The following is a 13,201-nucleotide window of genomic DNA, read 5'->3' on the forward strand; positions in this document are numbered from 1 at the left end:
ACTCGAGAATTATAAAAGGAAACACCAAGTACAAACGTGTTATAAAAGGCGGGACTGTGCTCACTCTAACTTCCAGGGAAGGAAACACACTTTGAGAGGCAGAAATTAACAAGGAGAGCAGACTGAAGGAATTTCCTTTGCAGCCATACAAGCAGCAGCCATACAAGCAGCAGTGCACGGTTGCTTGAGTCACTCCTCCCCAGGGAGCACCACGAGCCATGTGTTGCATACGCTCCTTTCCAGGAGACTCAGGATGGAAGAGTGCACTCTGGCTTAAGTCCCCAGCCACTGGGCACCCAGCTGGCTTTCATCTGTGTGGAAGGGGTGGGGAGGAAGCCCCACGACAATCTAAGGGCCTGTCCAAGCAGCCTACGCCCGAGGTGCTCTGCGTGGGCCAGTGCCCGTGAGCACAGACCCAGTGAAGGAGGACCGGCGCCGTGCAAGGACCCAGCCACAAGCTGTCTGTGCTTGGGAGGGTCTCTCGGCGGCTTCGGCCAAGAGAGCGTTCCACGGGATTTCTACCAGAGGCCGTTCACTATTTCTCTGAACTCATTTCCCCGAGGGCTAACATGTTCATTATTCTTACTGATTTTTAGTGATTGCCATATTATAATAAAAAAATGTCCTTCAGGTTGTTATGAACAATGTCTCCCTTGCTTTCTTAATATATTAAGGACTGTCATTTGGTCTAACTGACTTAGGAAAACCTACCTTTGTGCAGAATTGCTGTTAAATGTTCTCCTAATAGCTGCTTCTCCACACAAGCAATCAGGGGTTTCCTACATGAGGCGAAAGACAACGTGTCAGATGACGTAAAAGGAGAGACTCTGGTCAGCTGTAAAGGAACAGAGTTTCCAGTCTGTGGACATCGTGTGGAGTCAATCAGAGACCAGCGGACTCCGCAACAGCCACTTCCCTCCGACCAAGAACAATCTCCCTGCTGTCTGAGCAGCCTCTGAAATCTTTCTAAAAATTATCTACTGAACAACAAAAAGAGACCAGGGGTCCTGGGAAAAGGAGACCAGCACACACACACACAGACAAGCTCCCTGCACCCCCAGCTTGGCTGGCAGTTTCTGAAAGGAGACTTTGCCCTTTGAGTGCAAGGCACCTTAGCTCTCCTGTCTTCCACTGCGTGGCGTGCTCCACTCCAGGCCCCGTCGCCCTCAACTTGGACAGACCTGTCCCGTCCCATGACCATTTGTCAAAAATCCTACTTATCAAAGCTCCTATGTGAGGCTCACGCTGCAGGAGTGTCACACAGAACAGAATGTTTGAGAATCTGGAACTTCCATAAATGTGGCTGCCACACGCACAGGGACACGCAAAACTACTCTTCCTGGGTGTATCATCCACAGTTCCTTTAGTTTTAGTTGTTTTTCAAAGATCAGAACATGTGCTTTTGTCCCAGGATTATTAATTTTTTTTTTAAAGATTTTATTTATTTATTTGACAGAGATAGAGACAGCCAGCGAGAGAGGGAACACAAACAGGGAGAGTGGGAGAGGAAGAAGCAGGCTTCCAGCGGAGGAGCCTGATGTGGGGCTCGATCCCATAACGTCGGGATCACGCCCTGAGCCGAAGGCAGACGCTTAACCGCTGTGCCACCCAGGCACCCCCCAGGATTATTAATTTTGGGCATCCTCCTGAGGCTTTGCTTCATAAAGAACTTTCCAACAGAGTATTTTAAACCCCACAGTGACTCTAGACAGAGGCACGGCAGATTTTCTTTCTCCAACCCCCCAGCCCCCCACTCCGCAAGAGGTCAGAGGTCAGAGATGGGGCCTACTGAGTAGCAGAGTGAGGGGCGAGGGGCCAGCCAGCACCTTCCCAGTCTGCCTCCAAGAGGGGGAGAAGAGCCATGGGATTTGGGGGTAGAGGTCAAAGGTCCGAGGCGGACAGCAGGGAGGGCCAGCAGTGCACCTGCTCTTGCTGTAAACAGCGTCACCAACACATAATCAGCTGGCAGCAGGTGGTTTCTACCCTAGACTGTGATGACGGATGCCGCCATGAATACCTGCATACAAGTTTTGGGTGAACGTATGTTTTTATCTACATATTTAGTAGTAGAATTAACGTCGGAAAACCCCGTAACTCCATAGCACGCTCCGAGGGGCTACCACACTGTCTTCCCCAGCAGCTGCCCAGTTTACACTGCTATCGGCGGGGCACGAGTGTTCCAATTCCTCCACGTCCTCGTCAAGGCTTCATACTGTGCCTTCTCTCATCTAAAGCCATTCTGGTGGGTGTGAACTGGAACTACGCTGTGGTTTTGACTTGTGTCTCCCTGATGATGGACTACGCTGAGCAGCTTCTCCTATGTTCGTAGAATCGCTAGACTGGTTCTGCAGGGTGAGAAACCCCATCCCGGTTTCCACCCCAACTGTCCATGCAATGCCTACCCCAGCCTGGGTGCTGTGACAGCTCCCGAGCTGAAGGCAGCTCCTACAGAGTCCTCGTGCCCAGAGGTACAGTCCTGGGGAACTCACAGCCTTAGCACCCAGGTGCCCAAAGACTGATCTCATAATCCATGGTGACAACTCACGGATTTTGTGGTGCGAGAATTCCTGCCAACCAATAGGACAGCGGGCCCTTCCCACACTGAGGGGCAAGAGTCCTAGGGGCACATAGAAGCTGTCCCTGGGGCAGGGCCTGCCAAGTGACCGTGCTGTGGGTCACAAGGTGCAGCAGGAAGCGACGCCCTGCTGCTCTCAAGCACACTGTCCATCTGGACTGCCATCCATCCACTGTGCTCACACTGAGGGCAGGTGGGGCTGGAAGGGGCACTCTGAGCCCAGCCCTAAGGCTGCTGTGGCTTATTTATCCTCAGTCTCCCTCTTCTTTCCTTTTTGTTTTTAATAAATATTTTTATTTATTTATTTGACAGAGAGAGATAGCAAGAGAGGAAACACAAGCAAGGGGAGTGGGAGAGGGAGAAGCAGGGTTCCCACCCAGTAGGGAGCCCAACGCAGGGCTCGATCGCAGGACGCTGGCATCATGACCTGAGCCGAAGGCAGAGGCTTAATGACTGAGCCACCCAGCCGCCCCTCCCTCTTCTTTCCTTAACAACGACTTTTTATTTTGTGATAGTTGAATCCCCAGCATGGCAGAAGCCACCTCAGTCAGTGCTCCTTCTACCCACCCATGCCTGAGCCTGGAGGTGAACCACGTAGAGCTCCTTTGCTTAAATAATTTACATATACTCTTTGAAGCAATGTATTTTTTAAAATTGGGAGGGAGGGGTTTAAAATAGAGCCTACATACACAAATACATCAGCATATACAAATAGAAAAGGACCGCCGTGCCCAGTGTCTGTGGGTCATAAAGGAGAGCGTCCACGCGGCCCCAGTACCCTGCCCCTCCTCCGTCCTGAGCCCATGCTCGCAGCTCCCCCGCTCTGCTGTAGGACCTACCATACACGGAGCTCCCTCATCAGTACGCTAGCCGGCTCAGCCTGTTCCTCAACTTCGTGCTATGCGGAAAATGTCACTAACGGAAAAAATGTAGCAGATACTCAACACTTCTATCCATCCTTGACTTGACCTACTGGTGCAATCTTATACCATCTGTCACATTCTCTCCCAGCCCCTGTATTCACTGCTGCCGGTCTCTAGCCCCTGTGTTCCTCATGCTCCCCAGCTAAAGGTCTGCGTCCCCACAGCACTTCGAATAAGGCTGTCCCGGCTTCAGCACGACTGTCACTCTCTGCACATCCTGCGCTCCCCACAGGGCCCTCAAATGTCTAAAGGCATCCTTCCTCTCATGACCCTCTATTTCTTGTATTCTCAAAGTGCCAAAACTCTGCCCCTTTCTTTCATCCGCCTGCTCCTGGCAAGTAACAAGTTTCACACGTTTTTATCCTTCAGTGTCTTTCCTTTTTTTCTTTTTCTTCCTTTCTTTTTCTTTTCATTAAGATTTTATTTATTTGGGGGAGAGAACGAGTGGGGGGAAGGGCAGAGGGAGAAGCAGACTCCCCGCAGAGTGGGGAGCCCAATGCGGGGATCAATCCCAGGACCCTGAGATCATGACCTGAGCTAAAGGCAGACGCGTCACCGACTGAGCCCCCCAGGCGTCCCTCAGTGTCTTTTCTATCCAGTTTCTGTTCTTACCTTTCCTCACTTGAATAAAGATTATGTGCACAGTGAGAAACAGACATTCACACAATTTTTCCCTTTTTACTTTTCCCTAGCTACTTTTCAACCTCAGGTTTAGAGAGAAAAAAATTAGATAAAAAGAGAAAATAATGTGACTTAGCATAAATAAAAATTATAGCTATCTTCAATGTCTAACAAAGTTTACAACCCAAATTTTCCAATATTCGATGATACCCCATTGATGTAAATAGAATCACTACCTCTAAATTCAAAGATGAAAAGCACCTCAGCCTGAGGTGTAACTTGTTCTAACTCACAAGTGCTAAATGATCACAAGTAACATAACCAAAATGTGCTAACAACAAAAATACTCGCAGACAGTACTGAATGCCAGCCAGAAGGGCTCACTGTGGTCACATTGCAAGAACCAAGTAAATGAATAGTACTCACTGTGTGCTGTGGTCTAGATACGTGATTACTCGGTCTCCTTCTTCCTCTAAACGCTTACTTACATGGTTAAGATATTCTGGAACCTTCCAAATACAACATTTAAACAAGTCAGTAACAAAGATTCTTTTTTCTTTTTTTAAGTAACAAAGATTCTTAGTGTTACCCAAGAAACTGAAACACTGTTGTCCTTATAAAAATTAAAGAATAGATATATATATTCAAGCCAAATATTAACCCAGATGAGTGAGGGAGAGTAAAAGCGGTCAAGTGGGAAGCGTATTGGGGGAAAGGTGGGATGTGTGTAAGAAATTTTCCTTAAACTTGATTCTGGACAGTAAAGTGGACGTCTAGAATGAGACGGGGCAGCACGTCAGTGCCCTGCTCACAGTGGAGCTCAGGGACAATGCCACGGGTCCCTCCCATCACCAAGGCCCTATGGGCAGGTGAGCAGCAGCACCTGGGGCAGAGGGTGCAGGCCTAACGCATCCCCTGGCCCACGGAGAGCAGGGTCAGCAAAAGCTCATCAAAAGACCGCGTGTTCACTCAAGGACACCAAAGAGCCCGGTTGCAGAAGATCTCAAAATTCACTTCACGTTTCCAGGGGCAAAGGGCATTCCTGCTGTCACCACACGGCACAGGAAAGGCCCCATGACACGGGTTGTTGGTGTTCTGAGCCAGTGGTGGAGCAGGGCTGGGCATGGGGCGTAAAACTCCCTCTCCAAAGCCAGGATGAAGAACCAACAGTCGGTCTGATCATGCAATGACAAGTGACATCTGGGGGAGGGTCCAGAGGGCCTCCTTCAGCCCCTTCTCTCATACTTTTGAAAAACTGGTTACCAAGATTTTGGGTTCATATCACTATTTCATGGTTTTTTATGTGGTTTTCTGGATAATTTTTTCGATGTCTCATACAAAGGGAAGATGTGGGGTGTGTCTGACTTATCTTTACTATTTCAGATTTACCTTTATTCTCCTGCTTCAACTTGAGTTACTTTACACATTTCAGAAGCTACTTTACTGGCTTTTTTCCTTGGGGCAGGGGGATGGAAATAAACTTTCTAAGTCAAAAGAAAGAAATGAAACCTTTACTGTAATAAGAATGAAGCTCATTACTGAGAATTTTAGCTAGATTGTGGCTTTCAGAAGATTTCTAATAAAATGTTTACACGGAATGACAAATTTTTAGAAATTACACTTAGATGCACATCTATAAAAAAAAAAGACGATTCAGAAGTACTTCCTTGTCTCACCTCTCTTTCTTGCATTAATCTCTGGCCTTCTGCAGCATATAAACAATTGGTTTCTTCCAAAAATTTCAGTTCAAATGAATCTTTATATACCTAAAAAATGAACAAAGTTATCAACCACCTACAGTAAAGAAACCTACCTTAGGAAGTGCTGATACACCGGAGACGTCCAGGGAGCCCAGGTGCGGTGACCTGTCCCAACACACTGCCTCCAGAGGCTGCGGCAGGGCAGCGGGGCTGGCCTGGGGCTCAGGGACCCTGGCAGCCCAGGCCACCTGATGCTCTCTCCTCTGTGCGTGCCGCAGGCCCTCATCCTTTCCCTGGAGCGCTGGGTTTGTGTCTTAAGGGCTCTCTCCTTTGTGGCTTGTGGTGTAGGACTAGCCTGAGAGTCACTCCCCTCGCACATACTCAACAAACACTTTAATGATTTTGTCTTTTGCCCTGCAATCTTTCATCCTTCCACCTGTTTCAGTGTAAGTAGTTAGGCAGGGAGGCATTACCTGAAGGTCAGACAGCATACTCAGCAGACTTCTCAATAAACTGCGATCCACTGCTTCGCCGTTTCTCTCTCGTTCAATTAATAACAGAATTCCATCAATACTTTTACTCTGAACCATTTTATCACTAATGATATGGTTTCTAAAAAGTTCCAATCCCATATCCCTGTACAAACAGTAAAAACAAAACTATATTTTAGTTTCACTTCTTAGAAGTTCTAGGTAAAGCTACAAACTACACTGTGACTTTCATCCCAAAACTGTTGATCTGCTAACTCTCTAAATCCACGTGTCAAGTATGCTTTTGCTGTGTTTTCCATTTGGGGCCAGCCTAGTATGCCTTGTATTTTCTTTCTTAGCAAGGCTGTTTCCTGGGGTGGGTCAGGCTTGTCACTGAAAAGTACATCGACCTTGCAAACACCGTGGCTCACATCCTTCTTCCTGGGGCAGGATTGAGGAATCTCCACCCACCCAGCCTCTCTGTCCTTCCCTTTTCCATCTCTGGTCCCTCTCCAGAGCATGTCATCCAACTCTTCCTCCCCGGAACTGGGTCCTCTCCTCTATCCGGTCCTTTCCATTGGTGAATAAAACATGAAATGTGACTTTAAAAGTCCATCATCCTCTTTCAGCTTGTTGCCTGGGGAACTCCAGAGGAAATCCAGCCGTCGTCGGTCATTGTGCACAGAAACCGTGGGATAACAGGTTTTGTGCTCTGTTCAAACACCTCCACGAGTCCCTTATGTGCCAAGCACTAAGTAGGCAGACAAAACTCAGCTCCTGGACCCGGCCAGGTCTCCTCACGGGCAGCTGAGGCGAGCACCTGTTGCGGCAAGTAGTGGGCAGGGGGCACGGGTTCTGGGGAGCCCCATCTGTGTGAACGCTCTCCTCCTACAACACATACCACAGGAGGCCTTTCCTGTTCCCTGTTGGAGCTGCAGGCCTGGGTGTTCTGAGCACGTCCAAGCTGCAGCAGTCGAGTGCCGGGGTCAGCCATGCAGGCTCAGCCGGCCACCTGGGTCTGAATCCGGGCCCCACCCCTTGCTCGCAGTGCCTCTGGGTCCCTGCCTGTTCTTCCTTAACTGTAAATGCGGTAACACATATGGCCTTCTGCCTGTAAAGCCCTTCCACCCCGGGCTAGGCAGGTGGCCCATGCGGGGCGTATGAAGCATTCACTGTCCACTCTGCTCCACTTGCTCTGCTGCTGTGAGACGCTGCTTTCTCGAACCTCAATCCCGCTCCCCCCGTCAGCGATCAGAACGCCCCGTAGGCCTCCCGTCCCTGCGTCCCTCACGCACAGCTCACCTGGGGCAGCTCCTGTCTCCATACAGGCTTCCTTTCCTCTAACACCACCTCTTTCTGCCGCATCTACCTCAGCACTCCTGCTCATTCTGCAAAGCTCAGGCATAGGATGAGGCTCGCCCTCCCGCTGCCTCCTGTCTGGGGTGTTTCTTGCGCACCTGCACCATGAGTCTGGCCCTACCAGACGTAGCTTTCCTGCCTGCTGCCATGGTCTGAGGCCAGTATCGTCAACGCTCTAAGTGGTGTTTCTAGTTTCCGTGACATGGTTAGTTATAAACTATGTTTATGAACTAACAGTTCAGACTAGGTAGCCCAATAACCTGGGAACAGCAAATTATGGGAACTCTCTGCCCCAGTTTCTCCATCTGTAAAACGGAGCAAACGGTTATCCCTCCAGAGCCGTACCACAGACTCGGCAAGCAAGCAGGCAGGGGCCGGACCTCTTAGAACAGAGCTTGGCATAGACTAGCAGCGATGCCGTTCGTGTCATCCTCAGTACAGCGTCCTCATCGTTGCTTTCAACAAAGGCCACCCGCTGCATGGAGTCAGCAGGCTGCACACCCATGTGGGTGTCTAGGACAACGTGTATGGGAGCAGAGGCCAGACAGGGAAGAGGAGCAAGGGGGACAGTGGCACTGAGGAAGGGGAGATTTTCAAGGAGCGTCCAGAACTGCACAGAGGTCGGGTAATACAAAATAAAGATAAAAAGTATCCATGGGATCTGGTAACCAGGGGTCACCAACACCTTAGGAAGACCAGGTCCAGCCTCAGGTCAGAGGGAACGGATAATAAAGAAACTGCAAAAGCAAGCCACTTTTTAAAGAACTTGGGTTTAAAGGGAATGGGAGAGGAGCCCAGGAAGAGCCCGTGGACGAGATGAGGGACAACTCCGATCAGGTCAGGCAGGACTTTGTAGAGGCGGCAGCGGGTGCCTAGGGGACGGGCAGTGTGGTGAAGGGCATCAGCACAGGGCAGGCAAGTGGCTGACAGAGGGGGGAGGTCCAAATTCACACTGTGCCTGAAAGATGCCGCACGATGGACAGGCAGATTGAAAGGAGGTCTCCTGTGCGTGTGGTTTGTCAGTGGGATGGGGAGACGTGGGGGGGGGGGGGCTTCAGGACCCTGGGTCTTGACCTCCCCAGCCTCGGTCTTCCTCAGAGCTTCCCCATAGCACTGGCTGGACGGTCACAGAGTGCCCCGGCCTCTCCCTCCCAGCAGAGGTGAGCGGTGTGCTGTTGGCTCTGGACGGCCCTGATGCACAGAGCCCAGTGACGGAAACGGGTCTCCCCACAGAGCTGCCACACTGGCCTGCCACCTGCACCGTGACACTCAACGGAAGCTGGGGCTGCCCCGGGTGCGGCCCGCCCCAGCACTGCCTCCAGGACTAAAGTCCGCCTGGATCTGGACGTGTGCACTCGCGGTTCTGGCTGACATAAAGGTCCAGACAAATGGCAGCAGCAGACACAGCTCTACAGACTCGGACACTCACCAGATAGAAGGAAGCATGGAATTCTGAAGGACGTAAGTGCGATCCAAAAACAGGAAGATACTTCTGATCATGATCTGGCAATCAGAAAAGCATTTACTTACGTAACTTACTAACTCAGTGTCCAAGATTAGACCTTCTGAACCCCAACTACGGTAGTTGTCTCAAACCTAACAATAATTGTTTCTTGACGATGTGCCCGCCCCACCAAGACCCTCATGATTGATGTTTTCCCCCAAATTTAATTGTTCCTTCAAGTCTGATTTTCACCTTTTATCCAGAAAATCTGACTATACGGATTTTAAACTATTTAACCTAAAGAATACCTTTGAAATCTGATCATCTCTTGATGGATATGGTAAATATCATGGGCCTAGAAAGACACTTTAAGCTTTTTAAACAATTAGTCCTTATTACGTTGGCACAAGGCTGTTGGCTACGCATTTGACTCCTTTGCAAGCAGAGCATGGAGGGCACAGGATCATCAGCCACCCTGTGATTCTCCTACCATAGAAGCTACCAGACTTGTGAACAAAGCCTTCCCAACACACGTTCACCTATTCTGACCGTCTACCAGGTGCCTGGGCTGGAAAAGAGGCTCACTCATTGTCCCGTATACCTCATTTAAGAAACAAAAGAATTCAACCCACTTAGCAAAGCTAGTGATACCATGTTTTCACTTACCTTCAGGCCACGCGAAAAATTCATGTGCATAAAATCAATTAGAATCAACACATGTACAGTCTAGTTACAGTAAAACCTGGGAGTGAGGCTTGACTGCCAGGCACAGACGGGGATTAAGGAAAACTTTAGAGCCCATTCAGGAATCAGCTCAGGTACCATGAGACGTCAGGATGTTTTGAAGACCAAGTTAGCAGCCAGCCCCAATCCAGAAAGCAGCACGCACACCCTGCTTTTTTCTGCTCTGCTGTTCAACTACGCTGAGCTGGATGGCGGCATTTGACCCTAAATTGAACTTCCCTATCAGCCCACAGTCTGGCCCACCGTCCTTAGGTGGGTAAGGGAAGGTGGATGAGGTTTGATTAAAAAGAAAAAAGGACAGCTGGATTAAAAGGGGCACATCCTCCCTGCTACCCCATCTCCCTTCTGTGTGGCTACATCGGAGGGTGAGCAGGACCAAGAGGGAGTGTGCAGGGGAGACCAGACACCAGAGCAGCCGCGATGAAGGTTCCGGGACAGCACACCATAACTAAGACCAGGCTGAACAAAAAGAGTCGGTATGCTTACCATTTGTCTGCAATGATCTTGCCAGCACGTGTTAATCTTCTTTAAAAATAAAACACTATCTAGTGAGTCTGTGCAGACCTGCTAAGGAAAACTTGACAAATGCTGGCCTATTTAATTACTGCAGTTTTAACCCCTTCACTGCCACTCTTGACACAGAACACTGCCCATCATTCAGTTGTCACAGGACAGAGATGTGGGTTTCCTTCACCACTGCATCTCACCCTGCATTCGTGATAAATGCGGCTGCACTCTCCTTCCTTTCCCGCGTCCCTTGAGGAGCCCTGCCGGCTGAACTAAGGCCCAGGTCACAGGCTTCATGGGTCTGGATGGCTGGACCTAGGGTACTCTCCCACAGAGGGCAGAGGGGCAGATCCTGAGCCACGCTATCCCCGTGGTGAGGAAGCAGGCCAACTGTTCATAGCACCCGGGGACCGGCAGCTGCAGGGAAGTGGCTGACGTCTAACTTTAACTTATAGCCTCAGTGAGAACCGACGTGAAATCCCATTCATGCACCAAATTAGGAACACTCTCAGCTTGATAATTAGAATATGCTTCTAAAAAAAGGCTCAAAATACTGCTTATAGGACAAAGAAACCCCATTATGTGCTCCTGGAGCAAACCACAGCCAAATGCCTGGAGCACGGCCTTCACAGGTACGTGCAGTCATGGTCCTCAGTGTCTCCCCGATGCCTCAAGGCTTACAAAGCACTCTTCACACATGTGCTCATTCAGTCTCCCCAGCTGCACGATGCAGACGGTGCTCCATCTGTGCAGAAGAACAAAGCAGCTGCTCAGGTGGAAAGACCCGCGTCTCCTAGGCTTCCGTCCCTTCGGTCCCAGCTCTAGGACACTGACCAGCAACGAGCTTCCCTTGGCCTCCGTTTCCTCAGAACTGGTGTGAGGTTAGAAAATCCACAGCACATAGAAGAGAAAAAGCCCACGGCCAGCGTGTGATGAATCAGACAGGCATCAGAGTCTTCAGTTGGCAGGGAGGTGCGCGGAGGGCGGAACACAGCCAGGCCTTTGGGGAGGGGACAGAAGGTCAGGAGAGCCATGAGGGATTGACGGGCACGCCTGCATCTGTCACACTAGTGAGATGAGCTGACTACAACCACAGTGGTACTGGCCAAACATCCTCTTTTCTCTTGAGGCTTTGCTAATAAATTAAAAATAGTTAAGTCCTAGCAAAGACCTACTAGTTCACTGGTTAACACAGCATTCTCAAAGTAGTTTACAACTGCTCAAATTCATAATGGCCTATGACATTAAAACCTTACACAAACTGTCTGAAAAACAAAGAATGGGTCACAACCACATTTAGACAGGTACCACTGCTGCAGGGACCCAGCAGCTCTGGCACCCAGTGCTGGACACAAGCCACTCGCCATGTGGCTGACACCCTGGCCAGTCTTCATGGTCTGTCTGCACCAGTTGGGGGCCAAGCTGTCAGTGAGGCCACCCATGGTGAGATGTACACCAGCCGATTCGGCCACAAGGGATGGCCCAGGTGCTGTAACGAAGCAAGCAGCACCCTGCCCGGTACAGGGTTTCCTTGGGAGGGAAAGGCCTCACGTGCTGAGCTCACTAATGTGAGATTCTTCTCCTTGAACAGTTGGGTCAAGACAGTAAGTTCTGGCCACTTCCCATGAAACCGCACGGAGTGGTCAGCTGGGCCATACAGGGTGGCACGCACTGAGCCAAAGCCCTCCACGGATCAAAATCTAGAGCCTCCCGTGAGCACCGCTGGCGGACACAGCACGCAGCCGCGCTGACAGCTGGTCCAAGGGCTTGCCCTTCACAGGTTCCCAACACCGTCCCCTCCCGTCTGAAGAAAGGCCAGACCGAGGTGAGGGCTTAAGCAGTCTCCTGAGGGGAGTCAGACACGTCTTCACACAGCAAACAAATACCCAGTGGCAACATGCTAATACACCAGAAAAAACGACATCTACCCGTGACAACGACGATTAAACAGAGAAGAAACTGGAAAGGCAGTGCTTACGCCAGAACAGAAGAGTGATAGGTTCTATTTGTGCTACGTTCCCTACAGTGGGTTGTCCTGCTCCGGATGCAGACTGCGCGGCAGCTGAGCTCTCCCGGAGCAGACAGAGCAGGACGGCGGCCCTGCTCCCCAGCTCGGCAGCAGCTCCTCATCCCTCTACATCAGCTCCCTTTCTTAGGGTGGCAGAGAACAAACAACCTCTCCAACGGTTACCAAAGTTTACGGTTGAGGCTACTCAATTCTTGCCTCCCTCTTGCCCTCATCAGTCCACGTAGCTCGCGGAGGCAGGAAGCACCTCGCGTCCGCCTCTGAACGCCAGCACGAACCTGGGGCCGCGCACCAGCTCTGCGCCGCCAGGCCTTCCGGCTGACAGAGGGTGCCGTGAGACCGGCAAGTGCTCCGCACGGTGACGACCCGCCGCCAAGTGTGAGCACAGAGGCTCTTCATAAAGAAGCCCCACGCCTGCTGTCATCTGTGGGGCAGGAAGACACAGGAGATCGTGAAGCTGCCAGTTACCTCCACGAGCAAAAGCTGCTGTCTCCTCATGCATCTTTCTGTTCTGTGAACTGCGCTGTTTCTACGCGGGATTCCAGCACTGACGCCCCACATAAGGCAGCCAGGGGGAGGAAGTAAATTCTGTGTGCAGCTATGTGCAGGCTTAGACTCTGAGGAGTCTGGTCTACCATTTAGGAAGAGGCACTGTCAACTGAGCCTGGGTGCAGAGCATGTCCTTCTTGCCGCATCGTCTGACGCCTGGCTCAGCACACGCGGCTCCTGGCTGACATGTGCAGGGACAGTCTTGGTTTGGGGGAAAGGCCTATCACCAATAGCGGGTAACTTATTTTGAAAGGAGCAGATAAGTACAGAATTCATCAGACAT

General features: G+C 50.6%; 1 protein-coding gene across 4 annotated transcripts in view; it reads right to left on the bottom strand.

The window, feature by feature from the left end:
* The window catches only part of CUL4A (cullin 4A), a 46,636-nt gene that overhangs the window by 20,952 nt on the left and 12,483 nt on the right, over positions 1-13,201 (bottom strand). For all 4 annotated transcript variants that reach the window (XM_087864948.1, XM_087864946.1, XM_087864949.1 and 1 more), the window contains 6 exons: positions 10,323-10,391; positions 9,078-9,151; positions 6,293-6,455; positions 5,796-5,885; positions 4,546-4,628; positions 712-779 (listed from right to left, as the gene is read on the bottom strand). In XM_087864948.1, the coding sequence (XP_087721074.1) occupies positions 712-779; positions 4,546-4,628; positions 5,796-5,885; positions 6,293-6,455; positions 9,078-9,151; positions 10,323-10,391 (547 nt within the window). The remainder of the gene's footprint in view (positions 1-711; positions 780-4,545; positions 4,629-5,795; positions 5,886-6,292; positions 6,456-9,077; positions 9,152-10,322; positions 10,392-13,201) is intronic.

Source organism: Ursus americanus, chromosome 10, assembly GCF_024610735.1.
Source record: "Ursus americanus isolate L20-20 chromosome 10, mUrsAme1.1.p, whole genome shotgun sequence".
NCBI classification, from domain to species: domain Eukaryota; kingdom Metazoa; phylum Chordata; class Mammalia; order Carnivora; family Ursidae; genus Ursus; species Ursus americanus.